Consider the following 20,832-nt stretch of genomic DNA (forward strand, 5'->3'; position numbering starts at 1 on the left):
TATTTTCTACCTCTAAGATAAATACAACCTGGCATTAACATGTGGTAAAAAAGAACACACATTTTCTAAATCACATAAAACACATTTTGATAATACCATGCTCCTAAATCAACGCAGGATTTGTAGAAATTTCCTTGGAAAGAGGTTAGTTCATGATCCTGAAAACATCCGTGTCCTTCACTGTAGATATCTCAATAGTTCCTCCTGACCAAATCACTACTGCCCAAACCTGTTTGTGCGTCAGGGATTAAACAAAATTCACCTTCTTCACCATATCTGCTGCATCGTACTGCATACTCATACTGTGTCTGAGAAAGCGGATTCTACCCATACCAGGCACCACTGTGCTTAAAACTATTTAATCCTCTGCCCACTGCAAAAACAACGTATGTTTCTCAAAGGCAAATCCATCACCTGTTCTCACACTCGAGATAACACGGATTTTAGTTTTTCCAGGCCATTTTCCCCTTCTTGCCCTTACAGTCAGTGCTCAGTTACCCACAGTAGTTCAAAGGTATGCTCCTTTTCTTACACTCACATGTTGCTTCAGAGAGCTTTCTAGCCATTTCACATCCAAGTCATCCAGAGCAATGGGGACTAACAAGATTGTTCGTATCTTTTGTTCACTGGCTGTTCGCTAGCAAGCACCCTGCATGACCACTGAAGGCTCTCTGAGACACAGTGGCAAAGCTGATGTCACAAGTTACACGAATCCCACTGAAGTATTTAAAAAAAAAAAAGGACCACTTACACTCTGTTTACCATCTGGGAAATACTGCTCTTTTTCTTCTGTTTATAAACCCAGAGCCTGGCTTATGCCCTGGTAGCAGTATAGTACCGTGGTCTCCCATCAGGCTGGAAGATGGCCATCAGAAAGTTCAGAATTGTCAAGGTAACATAGGGTCCAAGAAATCTGACCATTAAACTTGATCAACACTGCTTTGGGGACTAGGGTTTTGAGGGCAGGAGCAGGGAAAGGGGAGAAGAGAAAGAGAAAAGTTGCTTCTTTTGCAAGTCACCTTTTTTTTTTCCAATGGCTTAAGAGAAATTATCCTGTTACCAAGGATACTTAACTTCAATTTATTTTTTTTTTTAAGCTTTCTGATCTTCAACAAGCAGGCTACCACAAAGCAAAGTAGTTATTGCTGACTCATGTCCTATGTTCTGCCCAAATAAATGTTACTTCTTTGTTTGGAAGCTTGAGGCTGCTCTCACTGAACTTCTAACTGATGCAAAATCACCATTCCTTTGGCTTTCAGGTACAGTTTGCTTTCCATAGGGTTTAACTCTCAGAAGAAATTAAAAAAAATTTAAGTGGGCTGGAGTGCTACAAAAAAACCTTATGAAATGTCCTTTGTATATGTATGACCTTTGAAAAAGTTCTGAATCAATGCTTGAATATAGTTGTAACACGGAAAGAACTAAAAATTGGAGAAAACTGTCTTAATATTTCCTACTAGGTTCAAAGTTCACCGACACCTGTTAACACACTAGGCAACATACACTATATTGTGTATTGTAAACTGATGTCTGGAAAGAAACCTTAGACAAAAATGACTCTGAAAAGTACTCCTTAAAGCTTTGCTATTAGAGGACTGAGGGCATCCAGCACTTCTCCTTGCCCCAGACCCATCCTTCTCATTAAGACACGGAGCAACAGCATGACAACTTTGTGTTGCGTCTGTCTTGCATTTAAAGGCCTCTCCTTTCACAGTCCAAATAAAAGGCTTGCATTTCTTCCAGACAACACAGATCTGGATGGTGTAGTTTTTCTGTTGAACTTCACATGGCAATGATTTATTTTCAAATCACTGGATACTTTGGAGCAGTTAAACTTTTTTCTCTTCTCCCTCTCTGTCCTCCTCTAATTTGGGATAGACAGCATGTGTTTTTCAGACAGCCCTCGGTTTTCCAGTTAGTCATGATGTACTCTTCTTCACTGTGCCTTCCAGCAGCTTCAAACTGAGTTCTCACATTCCCGTTGTCTTTTTGATAATCAGATTATTACTGTTATTATTTTTAGAATGACAGTTTCAGACAATAGCCTATTTAACAGGAACAATAAACCACAGGGATTTCCTGAGGAGAAGTGTATTACACTCAGGATTTGAGGTTTCTTATTTCCCTCATTTATACTACTTACATTAGCTGACTTTAAAACATTCACAATGGTAAAATATTAAAAATATGCTGGCTTTATTCCAGAGAAACTGCTGTCTTATTAAATCATGAAGACTCATTAGGAAAAATGCATCTGATTTGTTCAATACTGCAAAAACTGTATGAAGCAAGAACACTTGTTTTAATTTAGTTGTCTTGGGTTGTCAAATACAGGGTACAAATCTACACATAAGTTAATACTTTCCTTGGAAAAAGACTTAAGCCTAACTCAGTGGTCACAATGCAGTTTGTCATGACAACTCTTTTTGAACCTAGAGTCATTAAGAAAAAAACACAATTCCTGTTGACAACTTTTGAAGACTTGTAACCTTAGGTCATATTATTTTTGAGTGACACAAAATATGTGCTTTCAAAAAATATTTCTGACAAAGCGACATTTTAAAATTTCTTTCTGGAGGATGACTGATCAATTGTTCCAGATTCCTGTTTTCTATATTTAAAGTTCTACCTTCTCTTTTCTTTTTTTTTCCTCTTGATATTCTACATAAAACCAGTAATGATTTAAACCAAAACATAATCCTCTTACTTGAGTTTAAAGAAAGTACAAGCAAACTCTGTGGAAAAAAAAAAACCGTCAGAATTCTGAACAAAATTTTTGAAATCTTCAGCAAATCTTTAAATCAGGCAGAGTGGGGAGTAGTTAAAAAAATTACTTACCATACAATGGCTAATCTTGGAATTGTAAACATTAAAGCTGGTTCATAGTCATCTATCATATCTTGAGTGAGGTATCCAAGCCTTAAGGCTCTAAGCAGAAGAACAAGGTTATTTAGTAAGAGATCAAACTCTTGAAGAATACATTTCAACAGGAAAATTTTGAAAAAATTGTTCTAAGCCAAACCAAACCAAATTGATAGTATTTAACTCATGAACTACTTTTTGTACCAACTAAAACACTATTTATATAACTGACTGCTGTAGTCTCTGCCTCAAAAAAATATTAATATAAGAAAAAAAAAATCTTCAAACACTTAAAACTTTTATAGCCATCCAAAACCAAAATAATTTTTATGCCATTTTCCCCTTTTCTTTACTATTTCATGCCAGACTTCAGCTTGTTACTGAAAACCACTGGTGCTTAGAATTTTTCAATTAAAAGAAACATTTTTCAAGTAATAAGAAAAAATATTTGGTTTCATTTTCAAATAAAATTTGCTATAATCATCTAGGTCAACCCCTCCTGAACTAATAAACCAGACTAAAAAAACCTAGTTCTGTACAGAGACTATTATTGAAGTGTAAGGATTTAATATTTGGGGGACACTTCACAGTCCTCTAATAACTTTTCAAATATCTTAAGCCCCTTTTAGACTAAAACCCAGTTTGTTATGACTTGGCTATGCTTTTCAGGTTTCTTCACAATTTCTTAATTTCCTTCCAAGTTTTGTAACATCCTCAAATTTCTTCTCTGATTTGTCCATATCTGTGAGTAATATAACACTCAAAACTGCACACTAGTCCCACTGAGATCTGACTGGTTCCAAAAAGAATAGAAATAACTTTTTCTTATTCCTTATCAGTACTTGTCTTGCCAATACTGCTGGTGGTGAACAGCAACACAACCACAAAGCACTGGTTTGTACTAACAGTGGATGGACTCAGTGTGTGGCCCGCTCAACTTGTTCCCACCCAACTCCTTGTTCCCTCCTACAGTCCACTGCCAGATTATCCAAAGCTGCAAATGAGAAACCACCTTTTTCCTCTTACTGAGCAAATATATGTATATATAGTAGCTCTCTGACTGATGGAAGGTAATTTCTCCTACTTGTGACCATTTTGAGTTGTAATCCTATCTTTTAAAATGCCTGAAACACCTCTGATCTTGGTGTCATCTAGAGACTGTGGCAGTGTGCTCCGTACTCCTTGATTTCTTAAGAAAAGTATCGACCACACCAGATCCAGGGTCCTACTTCACAAATTCTCCTAATACAACAGTAAAACCAACACTTACTCTAGAGTGTGTTTTACAGTCAATTGGTCTCTAACAATTCCACCCAGACTACAGTTCACTAGTTTCCTTCTGAGAACAGTGTTGCACTGCTCAAAACCTCACTAGAGCTGAGTATTTTGCATGCTGTTCCCCAGTACTGCCCACCTGCTAGGCTAGTTACTCTCACAGAGGGGGGGGAAAAAAAAAAAGAAAAAAAAAGAGAAGTTCAACACAGTACATTACAAATTCAAATCTTCTTTATCACTTTATACTCCTAAAAGAACTTAGGAATTGCTGGAGTGTTAGGGTTTTTTTTAACATCGTCTCTCCATTCATATAGAGTCAAGCTCCAGTCCTCTAAGATCCTCAAAGAGCCTTTACAAGTTCTTTATGAAAATCACCAGAGGTTCACAGATTATTTGAATCACATCCCCATGTATTCTTGCATGAAGTATTATTAAATCTTGATGCCTGAAACAGATTTAGCTTATTTAAATGCTGTCTTTGTTTACACATCTATAACTAGGCATACCAACAATATTGTTATTGTTGGATTATTAACTTTTGGTGTTTTTTTGTCTAGAAAACAAAAAGCATAGGCTTGTGCCAGGTAAGCATCCTTAATGCTTTTTAACTTTGTACTTGGATACTTACTAGAAAAGCAAAATACCTGGTGTTTTATGATGCTTCTTAAGGACTACAGTTCATAGTGTTTCTACAAAAAGCTCAAAGTAAACACAGAAATTAAAATCTAGTATGTAACTAAAATGCTTACCTCTCCACGGTTTCACAGAAAAGTACGATTACCTCTTGCTGTACATAATATTCTTTCGGAGACTTCACAGGTACCATGGCTGACACATAACTACAAAGATTATAAAATAACATACTACTATTTTACACGCTTTAATGATTCAGTTTATAAAAACAAATGCAGGACAAATTATATTAGAAACCTAACCTTTCCTGCAGCATTCTGAAAGCACTCACTATGGAAATTGTAGAGTCTAAGAATCAAAAGAAATGCAGCTGATTTACTGCAGATTGAGGCAGTGGAACTCAGTAGTAATTTAGAAATATAATTACACACAGTTAGCAATCAGAACTACATACTGTGTGGCACGGGTAGGTAGGTCCTAAAAGGATCTTTATTGCTGCATCAAAGAATAGCTTAGTCTTTCCTTAAGAAAAAAAAAAAAAAAAACAACTAAAACACACATTTTATCTAGAAAGGTTTCACCTGAAATTATATTAGTGAATTTCAGTTACCCAGCAGAGACAATTTAGGAAACTTAAAAGTTGGCCTTGTTTCTACGTGGAATTACATGCAAAAGCACTAATTCACAAGGTAAGAAACACTGCTAAAAGTGGTTTTCTGTAACTATATTACTTAGTCATTTGTAGACTACAGGTAACACAGGAAGGGAAAAAGTTCTTCGCAAAGTAACGGCATAGAAGAATGCTGTATGTAGACAGTTGGTATGGACAGGCCAGAAACTGTGCATAAGCACTACCAAGAACCAGTTGCTGATTGTCATCAGTGTCTGCACTCAAAAATCACACTTAAAAAACACATTTTTAGCCAATGCCTTCAAGTAAAATGTTTTTCAATGTAACAGCATAATGATGGTTTTTTGAATCAGAAAAAAATTGCTTACCTGAGTAAAGTAATACAAGAGAATATAAATACTGCAGAAGGACAAACAATAATGGGAAACAAGACAGTCTATGGATTATTCCCAAGAAAAATCTAACATACCACCCAATTCTAAAAAACCTGTTCTGCTGAGGGTAGGAATAGCTGTATCATATTGGATCCATAAACAAACTTGTCCAGTATCCTGTCTATAACTATGCCCAGCACCACAAACATCTACCAGACATGTAGGAAGCTGGCGTAAATTCTGAAGCACAATGCAAGACTTGGTCAATGTGACCTTTGATCCAATAAGCAGTTACTTTACTCACCCCAAAAGCAGTTATTTTTATTTTTGCTATAAACCTCCAAGCCATTTTTCAATCACAAGTTTTTAAATCAGTGAGTTCCTGTGGTTAATTATGGCTTGTGTAAAAGCACTTCCTTCATCAGATTTCAATTTGCCTTATTAAATTGAGTAGGTACATCTTGCTTGTATCTCTAAGCACAAGAGAACAAAACCTCATAATCTCTAGACTATTTGTTATCATACTTTTTTTTTTTTAATGTCTCTTATTTGTCGCCTTTCCTCTGACAAAGAAAACATTAAGGGAAGCGATTTATGGCTTCCTTTTGTGTCTTGGAAAACCTTCCTCAAATGCCATATGCCAGTATGCAAATGGAAGATTATAGTTCAGTTGAAGAGAGCAAATGTTGATTGCTAAAAAGCTATTTAATTTTCTTTTCATTATTGCTACACTGGAAGGAAAAATCTAACAATATAACAAATTACTGAAGAATTCAAATACCATGATAAAAAAAATCACATATTTTTTCCATATAAAAGAATACAGAACAAAACAGCCAACTTCCAAAAACCAACAAGCCCCACAACAGCTGTAGTAGCCAAGACAATGCTCACAACACATTTACTTTGGAACTTTTACCTTAATTCAAATTCAGCAAAAAGGACATCAAAATGCTTGAGTGAATCTTTCATTTTTTCTGTGTAGAGGTTCAAATCCCTTAAGGCCTGGTCACGAATGATATTTCTAACTTCCTCTAGGCTTCGGGTCAGATCCTTGGCCAAGGGCCTCATAGCCATACTCTCAATTTCACGATTCATAATAATTGAACCAGCAGCCAAACACTATGAAATACATTAAGAGAGAAAATATTGTTACAAAGTTACTTTTATGTTTTAAAAAACCCACAAGGTGTGATATTTACTACTTTGAACAAGGGCAGTACTTAGCCCCAACTTGTTGCAAATTATTAAACAAGTGAAGATTTAAGAATGGTATGCCAGGAGCCATTAAGTCTTCATGTAAAAGGTTAGGGAGCAGCTCAGAGACATAAGAACAGGGGGAGGTTCAAGTAGAAGAACCACAGAGCTGACAGAAGAACTTAAAAAAGCTCTTCTCCCACTAGTTAGGCAGTAAGTATTGGTAGGATATATACTCTATGTACACAAGGATTGCTTGCATAAGAGGGATGCGAATCCAGCTCAAGTACGATCAAAGGACTGTTTTGATTCAGGCTAAACTGCTTGATTTTGTAAAATAAATCTATTCCTTACAAAAAGAACAGAAATTCTCTAACTATGATGCCTTTTGCAGCAAAACTGGTCACACTGGCTATCAGACCAGGGATCCAGGTAGACCAGTATCCTGCCTCCCACAGAAGCCATGCATGTAACTTATAGGAAAGAACATAAAGTCCAGATCACATAGTGATTCTTCCCTTTCAGTTTCTGGAAATCAGCTATTTAAGACACTCCTTGCCCCAGGAATTATACACTGAATTCTCCTGACCAGCTCACAAAGACATTAAAAGTAGATTTTAACTGTAACACATGAAAAAAACTTTAAAATACTGCTTTTAAAACCAAGCTATTTAACAACCTTTGCTGCTGGGTTTATTCCTTTAAGGATACATGTGAAAGACAAGAAGTACTGATATAAATCATACTTTCTGTATTAATGGAAATATTTTTATTAACTGAAAATATACAAGGTTGTTCTAGTTTCAGAGTTATAATTTTCTGATTTTTTTCCCCCCATCTTCATTTGCAGCTCTGTGTCCCTTCCTTCTCCCTTGCACTCCCCTCAAGAGGAGGCATTTCTGCAGCTCTGTATGGGTGACACAATCCCAGCCCTTGCTCAGCAGCCCAATGCACTAATTAGTGTTCTAAGGACACTCAGAAGATCATGTTCTTACCTCTTATCAGCCAAAGCACTATTTGTGGCCAAGTGTGGATAAGGCAGGTCTTACTGCTGATATGCATTCTTAGTCTGGTAATGATTGCACTGACAAGGACACATAAGTGTATATTCATAACAGTCAATACAGTTGTCTTTACTACATGAATTTACAGGAGAAAACTGTAGTATGAGTTACCATTACTTCATCACTGCATATATTACTTTCTCTGAAACCAACAGGTCTCTCTAACCTGTTGGTTTGATTTGGAGACAGTGAAAGTTTGATTTGGAAAGAGTAAAAGCATTAGTTTATGTAACACAAACAGTAAATAAAGGGAGACTTTTTTTTCCCCTCCTAGAAGATACTGGCTGTCTGTGATTCCCTCAAGCATTTTCCACAATGCAAGGAGAAGTTACTGCATTGGCTGGTGTTTTTCCTGTTTGTTTGCTGTAATCCCAGCTTTAGTCCCTTAGAGTAAGAAAGCATAATGGGATTCACAGGGATTCATTACAGATGGTTGTAGAAAGAATGACTCCATCTTCTCCTACTTAACTACCAAGGAAGTACCATTAAGGCAACATGTGAGGTTGTCAGCATTTTAAAACAGAGCACGGCATCACCTAGATGATGGCTGTGAAGGTCATATGATAATGAGAAGAAAAACTGCTGCTGTTTTTGCCGAGGACAGGATTATAAAGCACTGACATATCAAATTCATTTTGTAAATTCTATGCAGGACTTCCCTGACTCAGAGGAACCTACAATTAACAACTATCAAAAGAAAGTTTCAGAAACTCAACATATGGAGGCATATTGGACTGAACAAGATAGGAACTATTGATGGAGAGCATACACTTCAAAAAGAAAAGAGGAACTGGTAGAGAAAAGAATGGACAATAACAGGAACCAAAAAACTGCTTCAGATACAGGAAAGGCAAAGCTGGAAACAATACTACAACATGTTGTTGTGCAGTGGGATGTCTAGACTACTCCCCCCTCGACTCTCAACAGATTCATGGTGCTTGAAGTTACTGTCAGTCCAGCAGACCTGAAGACACTAAGCTCATCATTAAAGATGCCACAGTGATTTTTTTTTTTAATTTTTTTTAGCCAGACATCAGTACTGATCAATAAGTATCTTCCATATCACATCCTTTTTTCTGACACTTCAGGCTTCCCTTGGTTAAAATAATTAAAGCTTATTCACTGCAAAAATCCCCTGTTCCTACAGGTTGCTGTAGACGCACATCTTTGAAAGGAACTAGGTAGGAGAAAAGTGGACTTTGGTGTTTTGCACAGAAACCATTGTATTTTTAGCATACACAAGAAAAAAGTGAGTTACATGCAACAAATGTCAGCTCAAAGTTATGTATGTTTAGCATGAGTTATAGCATAATATAGCCATTAAAGTGACAGCATGCACTTATATTTATTGGAGATAAGTGAATTTTATTGGTATAGAATTCCCCTATATATCTTAATTTAAGATTTTCAAAGCATGAGATGCGAGATGGCCCGTCAGGATTAAAAAAATAGAAATCAAGAATATTAATCAGATGCTAAATTCACAAAAGAATAGTTTTTAAGAAGGGGTCATAATGACAGCAGACAATTATGAAAATAAACTGGTATGCTGTTAGCCCAACCAATACCAATACCATAGTTAAAGAATCCCCTTCCACTGAGCATCCAGACAAAGTTCCCAAAGATGTTTGCTTGGCTATGTAATTATATGTACCATTTTCAGAAGTCTCCAGATGTAAACTTCTGGCTTTATGTCACAAAAAAACCTGTCCATTAACCCCAAGTAACAGAAATAGGAGAGACTTACTTCTGCTCCAAACCAAAGCTGTCCTGCAAGGTTGTCATGGCGTATTTCCTCTGGAAACTTAACACAAAAGTCTCTGTTGGCCCGTTCATGTGGAATGCATTCATCCATGATTTGATTTATGATGTTCAAAACATTATCCTGAAGCAAAATACACGATAGCATATATACTGTTCCCACAGAAATCCCACAAAGTATTTTCTAACTTTCAAAAAAATTTATTAGTGAGGCACTAATTAAGATAGAAAATGCAGTATTTAGCTCTTATGGTTATCACACACAGAGAGAAAACAACGAGGAGAATATTGCATAGAAAGAAGAGTGGCCAACTTCACTGGTTTTAGTTTCCCTAGAGACTGTTTCTCAGATTCACTGCACTTTGACTACTTTAGTGGGACTTCTGATGAGGAGGCATGATTTGAAGAGCTCTTCACCTCCAACTATCTAACTATAAAATAACAGTAAATAAACGAGAAGTAAATTAGGCTTCTCTCATTTCCTCTCACCAGCCCGATGATACGCACTTCATTCTTCCCAAAAAGAACACATGACAGAGTACCCTGGAGACATTACAAAATTAGTTATATTGGCACCACTGGGGTTGAATAGACTTAAACTCATCCTGAGAATCTAAAGCAGGTCGTTTCCATACTTGAGTCCCCAGTGGGCAAGGGCTGGCCCTCCTGCCTGCCTTCTCACCCCCTGGACATCCAGGAGGATAAGGGGACACTGCACAAGTTAGAGAGTCTTAGTAACTGCTCATATCTATGTCTGCACCAGGACAAAGATCAAAGACCTATAACCAGCTTCTTGATATGCACTAAATAATCTGTATTTATTTATTTCAAAAAGACAATTTTCACATATCCCTGCTGGGAACTGCACAGAATTTGATTAACATAATAAAGGTAGGTTCAGAGCATGAAAAAGGCTGAGTGTTTTCATTAAAGATGTTTTGTCTGTCTCATCCTTCTTCCATTATTTATAGAATTCATATTCTATTTAAAATATATTTCAGACAAATAAAAACAAAATTGTCTGTATAGAACTGTTTAACAGACAGAACTGCTTTAAGTCTACATTTGACTTTTATTTTCCTCTGCATTTAAAAAATAATAGGAGAGAGAAGTTTTGAAGAAACCTGCCCCTTTACTATGTTCCCCACTGAGAAGGACAAAACCTACTTTAGGTACAAAGAAAGATTTACATTCTCTGTAATTTCAGTGCAGACTGCTGTAACTGCTGTTGCCACAAAATAATCTTAACATTAATGCTATAATCACAGTTGTCTTCATCCAAAATAAATAAATTAACCATTGATAATGTTTATGACACATTGGTAGAAGGTACTTTATGCATTCACAATTAAAACATTTTTACATAAATGTATTTTTTGCAAGTCTGTCATAAGGAAGCACATTCCATTTCAATTAAGTTGTTAAAAACAAGCACACACCTCATACATATAAAATACAATGGCACACAATATTCAACCATCTTCTCTAGAAACAAATCTGAAAACCAAATGTTCTGTAGCTCCTCCATGGCACCACGACACAGATGTGGCCAGCAGGTATGATAAGCGACAAGGAAACAAAGCTAGATTCACTGACATAAAATAATTAGAGATGCACTCCCTCACTCTGCTGGGTATAACATACTGCCAGGATTAGTGGGACACTTGGACTCCTTGGAATCCAAAGAGATGCCCATTGTAGAAACTGAGTGAAAATACCACCTCACAATATCCCCTAGTGTAACTGCAAGGGGAACTGGAAGATGACAAGACAGAGCAAAGATGCCCACACCCTGTTTCAGCACCACCATCCTGAACCACTGGCTGAAGAACAAACCAGACTGCCACCACCTCCCCTCTCCAGGATAAAGTGGAGACAGTCAAGGAATCATGTGCAAATTAGTACAATGCTTCAGTGTGAGAAAAAGCAGACTAAGAGCAAGTTTCTTATTTTCCTTCCTCGCATGTCTTAATTCCTATATTGAGTATACTCCTCTCATCATTATTTAACTAGATCTAGCTGGGGATCCCAAAATACTGTGAAAGTAGGTGCCATACAGAAATCAACTCCAAAACCACTTAGTTCCTACCCAAAGTTACAGAGCAAAGAATGAAACCAAGGATTAAAGCATTTACATTGTAGAAGAGCACAAGTCACTCTTGACATTTTAAATCAGTTATTACTGATCTCTTTTGAGATGAGGTGCTTTGCCCGTAGCTCCCACTTTATCACCAGAGTAATACAAGCTGGCACATTAGAATGAAAAAGTCAGATTTCTGTTTTCAGGGAATTAATAAGTGTTTGCAAAGATCTTTTAGCACTGGAGAGATACAGTGCTAAAAAGAAATCCTACCAGTTAAATTTTACAAAAGCTGCTGGAAATACAAAGAAATATTAAAGCAAGGAACTTTAAGAAGAATTATATTTGAATCTGATTCTATCAGATTTTAAATAATCCAATTCTATTTTATTTTAGGACATGATATTCCAACTTATTTTACTTGTCAAACTTGAATATGGGAAAACGCATTTTTCAATCTCCTGCTTTTTTTCGAATATGATGAGACCCATATTGAAAAGCTTTCCTCCCTAAAATTTATTTTTACTTTAATGCATTATTTTTCAAATACAATCTTATTTTACTGCAGCTACAAATCAGACTGAATCCCCTTTTTATAATCACCTATATATATATATATATATTCAAAATTCCTGATATATCAAAGAACCTTTTATGCAGGACTCATACCTGGCCAAGCAACTGCTCTGTATTTTTTTCCTGCTTTCCTAATCATTATACCTGTAAAAAAGTACTAAGATTCTGTCTAAATCATCTCAGCAGATGATTATTATAAGCATCATGAAATTTTGTACCTTAATGCACTTAAATATTGCAACAGGATATAATAGTTAAACTTTTTACAAAGCAAGTATAATACTGATTATTTCAGTATATAATTTGTTTACCACCTAAATGACATTTAACATTCTTTCTCATTTCTGCAATATCCCTATAATCTCTAGATGCTTCTGCTACACAGCACTCAAGACCTACCAACACATCTCCATGTATGCCAGACTTCCTGGGTCACATTAAAAAAAAAGTTATTTTTAACTTGTACAATACTAGCAAGTTAAACCATAGGTAATTAGAGTTTTAATATAGACTTCCCAATGAAGATAAATCACAATAACTCAATCTCTGGTCTAGCACCAGTTGTTTGTAAAGTTACCTGGCTTCACGTAGGCAGCTGGTCATTTTGCAAAACGCTAAGTGAAAAAGCCAATTAAAAAGATGAGCATCTTTTCCTGCATAGTCTAGTGGTGATACTAGAAGATTAAGGAAAGAATAGTTGATGTAACTTCGCCATTTAGTGTATAAATGCTGAAAAATTTCTACAAAGTGAATTGGTTTTGCTGTTTCAAGATACGGAATTTCCGAAATTCTCTCATTTTCTATAGGGCTTATTTTATCCTACTACAGGGGAAAAAACAAAACAAAACAAAACAACAAAACAGTTCTCCATCACTTTCCTTCTCTTCCATTCCTTCTTATGACACCCAGAGCAGAGTAACCTAAATAGGAAATCTGGAATACTTGCTCCCATAATGACTTCAAATCTCAGCTGCTTTGTAACTGGAAGGATGCCAGCCAATTCAGACAGACTATCCAATGCATTGTAAGCAAATTAGTCTTTTCTTTAAAAGAGCTTCAAGAAACATTCAATTTAGTTAATTACAGTATTCTGCTTTGTAAGCTAAGAACGAATGGGTTCGGATACATGGTAACATTGAGGTTTTGCTCTAATTTAAGCAACAGAAATCAATTAGTTGAAATTGAAGTAGTAAATCTTTCACTTGATCCATCTTTCTACATAAAAGCCTCTGGATTTTAATGTATCCTTTGGTGTATGTATCTGTTATCTTTTGGTTCATTTGCATACCAGGATGAGCACGGTTTTGTTTCAGCTGCTCTTTTTTAGGCTTTCCAGCAGCACAACAGGCAGCCACTGCAGACATTCTGCTTTGGGATTTACTCCAAGTTCCTCATTTCCTGGAAAACAGAGCTCAGTGTTTCACATAACAGAGAGCACTTATATTTTATTTTGATAGGAAAGATAATGAGTGGTAGTGAGACAATGTATGTAGTTAGCCACAGTAGAGGACAAAAAGTTAATCTATTTCTGGCCCAGCAGTAATTGGCCATATACTCAATAACCAGAGCATAAAGCTAACAGCAACTGCTGCATTAGCTTTCGCAATAGGTACAAAAAGAAAGCCAATAACTTCATCTTACTTATGCTCTAAAATGTATGTTTAGATCAACAAAAGGCAGACTTATCTACTCTTTCGTACATGTCCTTGATAAAATCTGTGCTGCTCTTACATGCTATTAAGTTTAACATGACCTTCCTGAGGTCTTTTGCAAGATTTCTTCAGAGGAAGATAACTTCCTGTTCAGTACCTCTTTAATATCCTTTTTTTTGAATTATTGGTAAAATCTAGCCAAGGTAACAGAGTCTGTGATAATATCACCATGAGCTTAAGAGATGGTATTTTAGCCTCTTCATTTAAATATATCCTTCACATTTTTCATTTCTTTTACTGGCTTGACATTCAGCTGCAAGACCTCCTTCAACATCACATTTATGGCAAACAGAAGCTATTGATGAACACAAATTAAGGCCAAACATAAAGGAAGATTTTGTTGTAACTAAAGCAATTAGCTCATATTCAGGTTTTTATGGGTTACTTACATTAACAGAAGAAACCAATAATAAGGTGACACACTCTTTGATGTAAGTAACAGGATTTCAAAGGACACCCAAAATTGTTGGCTTCAGAACCCAGCAGGGTACCTACAGATGCTGTTTCAACCATCACAGATCCAAAGTCTCTCTCCAAACAGCAACAAGTTCCACCACTTTCTCCCCATCCAGCCCATCTTGCACAGATCCCAAAGGCCGTGCTTTCAGTCTCTCTTTTGCCTCATCAGCTATTTGACTATTTCCCACTGTCAACTTCCAGATGCTCCACTTCCTAAAACTAACGTAGGTTTTTTCCATGTGTGAACTTTGGGCAGTAGTTCCTAGTTTAACCTAGCCCATTGTAGAGCAGTAACAAAATTCATCATAAATTAAAGGCCATTTGGGTCTCTAGCAATTTAAATTGCTCTATCTCCCCAGCCCAGCACCAATCATTGTTGCAGTTTGTGTTGAACTGCAACATCAAAGCTTCTCTTCCTGAACTGTCTTACTGGTGTACCCTCATGAGGGCACTAAACACTCCAAACATCACAGATTTATTAATGGAAATTTTGATCTTGCCTCCTGCATATATTCAAAATCTATTATGCATACACTGAATAATTACATCTCACTAAGTGGAGCGATTGTTAGATATGCAGCGGTGAACACTGGCACACCAATTTTCAAACAGAAGAGGTCACATATTTGAGCACAGCTTCCAATAAAAATGGTTCTTTAACAAAGATGTAGTACTTACTTAGTGGCTAAAATGACATTTTTCACTAAGCCAGTGTGTACTCCTTTGACAAATTACATTGAAATTGAACTTATATCTGTTCTGAACATCTCTGTTTCTGACACGAAGACCTAATCATGGAATTCATTTCCCTCTTTTCTTACTAGCCACACAAATATAGCTCAGTAAATAAAAGAGGAACCCCCATTTACAGAAGGGCTGTTTAAGACCAACTTGAGAGACCGCATTAAGTGCAGCATTGTTACAGGGCATCATCATGTCTCTGCAGAAAAAAGCATTTTCAGATCACAAAAATCTAAGTGCTCCTGACACTACCATAAGGGGGAAAAAAAAAAAAAAAAGCTGTTTTACTCCTCCACACCAAAAAGCCATTAACTAATATTAGACAGGGCTGTCTCTACTGAAATGAAGTACGCCCAAACTTGTACCGAAAGACTGTTCTCAGTACAGAGCTCTTCAACCAAGCCTCCCTTTATCACTAAGAGACAACTTAAGAACTTTGTCCACAGTGAATCAAAATATTACTAGATAAATATCACATTCTGTGATTCTGTGAAAATAGTACTAGATAAATATCATGGATACAGACATGTTCCTACAGCAGTGTATACAAACTTATGCCTTTTCTATAAAGACTCTAAAATGCTTGTCTTATATTAAAAGACATTTGAAAAGAATCCAGCAAGTAACCTGGTATACTAACACCCTCTTTTACATAGTTTCATAGCAACAGAAGGATAAAAGACATTCACTTTGAACGTGGGTATCTGCTGCAATAAACCTAAAACGGGCTTTCGCTTGTACCAGTACCAGGCAACTGCCTTCCTACCACGGCACAGTGATCCCAAAACGGCCCTAAAATGTACTTCAAGATTTCCCAAGCACAGAAGTATTTCAGCCTGGTACAGAGCTCACACCGCCCTCTTTGTACCACTCCAAAGCTGTGCCACAGCTGAGGCCATGACCAGAACAGAGTCAATCATGACTTACTGCCACCCTTGCTTGGCCTTCCCCTGCTGCAGCGTGAAAGCATCATGCATCCCCAACACATTCAGTGCTGAGCTGGTGTGGAGCCAGCTTTCCTCCCTACAGTTCTCTACTGCAAATAAATTCCCTGACCTGCAGTGTACAGCATTTTCAATCCACTCTTCCCACAGTCTTGGTTAACAGGCAGTTTCTCCGAATGACCTATTTGATCCATATGAGCAAGTAGAAACACATGAAAAAGCTTGTTAACATGGGAAACCACAATTCAAGACTAGAGTAGTAAACATTATTACGACCCTTTTTTCAAAGAAAAAAATATCTTACAATATTAATCACTCTCTACATAAGATCAAATATGAATCCAAAATGCAGAAAGGAAATAAAATTCTTGTTAGTTGATAGAGTTGTACTGATGGCCCAACTTACGGTGAAGCATTTTATATTTTCTAGCCATCATGCTAATCATTCTATAGTGAAAAATAATACACATGACCAAAAGTATCCCAACAACAATGAAGAAAAGCTGTTAGACAAGATTTAAAAAGACACAATTTCTGTAATTTACTAATTAGAAATGTTTATTGCTGCATATTTGGTTTCTTCCTAGCTATACCATTCCACTGTGTGGTGGGCTGACCCTAGCTGGACACCAGGTGCCCAAAGCTGTTCTATCACTCCCCCTCCTCAACTGAAAAAGGGAGAAGAAAAGATAGCAAAAGGCTCATGAGTTGAAATCAGGACAGGGAGAGATCACTCAACCATTACCATCACGGGCAGAAGAGACTTTACACTGATTGCTTAAGATTTCTGGGGAAAAAAGGTAAATTTGAAATCTGCTTTTGTGGCCTAAGTCCAACAGAAGAAAAATCAACTTCTGATACTTACAGACTATTTAGTGTATTTCGCACAAGTATACTCAAGTTCATTTTCTTAATTCACAGTGCTCTGAAGTATAGTAAAGACATATGAAAGGGTTGACAAACCTGCATGTTTTCAAAAGAAATGTTACAAGCTTTCACTCAGTTGCATACCCAAATAGCAAACAGGTACCTGACAACAACTGTCTGAAGATATCAGGCAACACAGATAAGACATCTGTTGGAACAATGCAACTCACACAAGTAATCATTACTAGGAGTAATCAAATGACAAACACTGTAATCACTTACAAAACAACTGAACTGGAGATGAAACTATAGGAAAACAACTTAAAGTTCTACTATCACAGATAAACAGTACAGCAGAAGTGTGCATTGTCCAGAATTTAAGGTTAATCTTGACATCATCACTTTAAAAATGCTTTTCTTCTCAGTTTCACTCACTTTTCCCCACTCAAATTAAATTGGAAGAGATTGTATGAGAGAGATTTTTGCTTTGAACAAGGCTTGGCTTACTCTCCAGTAGCCAACTGCCCAATCCTTCTGGCACGAATTTCTAGCTTTCCTACATCAAATCTCTTAAATACATTGCTTATGAGAAATTCTCTGGAGCCCACCAGCCCTGTTGTATTTCGGAAAAAGCCTCACAAAAAGAAAACAAGTATGATTCCCTCCTCACACAGATCAATAAGTAACGCCCAGGAGTTCTGATACAACTGAACAGGCTGGACTGGATCTGCTTTCAGTTCCTACTTCATCCCTCTACTGTTAACAAATACCTTCCTCTACTACAGTTTCTAAACTTTGGGAACATGAAGGCTTCTTTCAATCAACCTCTTCCCTCAATCTCAATAATTATCCTGCTGTCTCCTTCATTGACCTCCACTAACATAACTAATATAATGTCTCAAGGGTTGCAAATTAAGCAGAGTAGAAAGACCTGGCCATTACTTTAGCTAAAAGTATTCCTGGCTCAATCCACACTGTTTAACCTTTGTATCAATTAACAAAATAACATCAGAAATAGATTCTTGCCAACTTCTAACCAATCATTAGATTTCAGAATCCAGCAGGGAGTTTCTAACATCTTTAGTCTAACTTGTCTCGTTTAACGAGATCTATATCTGCTTAATTCTACAAGAAAATGTTCCTGGACGGACAGACGCAATCAAACATGAAAACATCGCACCCCTGAACTGTTCATTGTTCACAGTGATTATGGTACATACTCCCAGTTTGCTCTTGTCAGGAATGTTAATGAATACAATTAGTATTTCTTAGATAACTTACTGCCAATCCACTATGACACCAGCATTGTCCTACGAGTTATTTAACAGCTCTTCACAGATACCTTCTTCATCAAGGGATTCTCATTAATGCTGACTTTTTTAAAAATTGCTTTCTCTTCAGCATGGATACAATTCAGATAAGGTACAGAATAAAACGGCTTTTTTTTTCCCCCCTAGAAACTCATTATTCTCATACCACTTAAACTTATCAGAAAATAGGAGACACCTTCAGATAAGTTTCTTTTACACCTGAAATAGAAAGCCACTTTTCATCAAAGACAGTCAGCAAACAGCGTAAGGCCATTTTACAGTGTAGGCGTCAGGCAGCAAGGCCAACTTGAGAAGTCAGGTCCTTATCTCACCTACTTTGCAGCTTTTGTTCCCGTCTCCAGGCTGTCACAGGCTGTCTCACCCGCACTCTCAGCTTACTCTACAGAGGGCATATGTGAATGGTTTCAGTGCACTGATCCATAGTAACCCAGCTCATTTCCTGTTAAAGTGCACAGAATGACCCTGAAAATACATGCATCAGTACAGCTAAAGACATGGTTTCCTAGAGGTCTAAAGCTGACCACAGCTTAAACTTGCTATGGATAAGGATCTACACACCCACCGCTCTTCTCTCCGCTTCTGTCTGCAGATACTCCTCCAGCTCTATGTCAGCACTTTCACGCCATCGTGCATCCACACACACAGTGAATCAACATGACCATTTGGCTGAGAGTATGACACCACCAAAGCCTCCTCTACAACCAGACTCCCAGGTGATCCCACCCGTTCCATGGCTGTTCACCCACTGGCTGGATCACAAGCCAGGCTCCTGGAGCACACGGACTGGTGCTGGAAGGAAGGACGGACAGACAAGGCTATCTCTTTTGGTAGTACCACAGTCTGAAATCAGTTTAAGCTAATGGGAAGCTGTGCACTTTGAGAGGGTGCCACGCTGAACTATGAGGATGGGAACAAGAATAGTGTAAATTTGAAATGAAAACCTTTAAATTGTCACTGCCAATGGACCATGGAATTATGCCTAAGGAACTGTGGCATACTATGTGTGATAACACAGAAATACACATTTGTGCAGATTTTTTTTATAAAATCAAAGTTTATCTTGTTTGCCCATACTCAACCATATATCCAAGCAATAAAGCTAAGGGATTTACTGAAACTGAAGTCTTTATAACATTTCTACTGAGTGCCCAAGGGATTGCTTGAATCAAAGACTGGGCAATCCGCATGCACAGCCGCTGAAGTTATCATAGGACTCTGACCAAAACCACTCAAATTTACGTAAATATTTTTTGTGAAATCATTTTATGCATTTCCATTAATACAGTTATGAAACCTAGCAGTGTTAATCCAGTGCACTGGTAGATTTAAAAGCCTTTACCTGCTAAGAGAGAAAAAACACACTTTGCATTAAGAAACAGTGGAAAATCTGATCTCACTGAACAGAGCTAATTGAGAGAGTTATGTTGAATTTCTGCAGCTGTAGACAGCAAAGACAGACCAATGTGCTATTATACCGCCAATAAAGAGTTATATCCAACAACAGTTCAACTGAAAACGCAGAGCCCAAATCTTTGGGAGACCTCTACTCTAACACAGAGTGTTCAGGCCTAGGATCATTTCTACTAGCCGTATCTTTTAAATGAGTGATTTAAGGATCTCCTAAGAATTTATGCAAAGATAATACTGCCTTCCTGTTGAGAAATGCCCTCAAATTTTTCTTTTCTCAACTATAAAATATACTTTTAGACTCTTAATTGCATTGCAGAATAAGCCAGACAACCACAAATATGTTAATTAGATCTACTGAGAGAACTCTTCGCATTCCAGCTACAGGGTTAAATTTTCCAGTCAAATTTGCAAAACCCCTATGGAGGACAATAGTACAAATAATAAAGAGGGCTGACACTGAGGCCAGAGGTTTGAAAACAGAAAATATTTTTTAATCCCAGTTATCATGCAAGTCAAAAGTAGACATGACTCTGCAAGCCTGCTAGAATTCAGCCATGTTTATTTATGAGCCTACATCAGACCTAACCAGAAAAAAAACCAAAGACCTTCTCACAGTATCAGAACAATTCTAAAGCAAAAATTACAAGAGCTTACATCAATAAGACAGTTTATCTCAGCACCTCAGTTGCACAAATCAATTCAACAAGCTTTGCAGCCTGAAGATGATCACTTATGCTTCTACATGAACTACTACATTGTTTTATTATAAGCACTATGTAAGTGGAACAACAACAACTTTAGCAATAGTTACAGATACCCTGGGGCAACTGAGAAATCAAAGAATACAAGTATCTGTTGCTTGGTATTTGTTTAAGTAATCTTCATGCACAGAAACCCTGAGAACTAAAAATGTAT

The 20,832-nt window shown here is 37.0% G+C and overlaps 1 protein-coding gene across 5 annotated transcripts in view; it reads right to left on the minus strand.

Moving 5' to 3' along the window:
* The window catches only part of ZFYVE28 (zinc finger FYVE-type containing 28), a 158,400-nt gene that overhangs the window by 51,225 nt on the left and 86,343 nt on the right, over positions 1-20,832 (minus strand). For all 5 annotated transcript variants that reach the window (XM_074821963.1, XM_074821962.1, XM_074821960.1 and 2 more), the window contains exons 3-6: positions 9,784-9,921; positions 6,695-6,897; positions 4,887-4,976; positions 2,839-2,928 (exon numbers count right to left, since the gene is read on the minus strand). In XM_074821963.1, coding sequence (XP_074678064.1) covers positions 2,839-2,928; positions 4,887-4,976; positions 6,695-6,897; positions 9,784-9,921 — 521 coding nt within the window. The remainder of the gene's footprint in view (positions 1-2,838; positions 2,929-4,886; positions 4,977-6,694; positions 6,898-9,783; positions 9,922-20,832) is intronic.

Source organism: Strix aluco, chromosome 4 (assembly GCF_031877795.1).
Source record: "Strix aluco isolate bStrAlu1 chromosome 4, bStrAlu1.hap1, whole genome shotgun sequence".
NCBI lineage: Eukaryota > Metazoa > Chordata > Aves > Strigiformes > Strigidae > Strix > Strix aluco.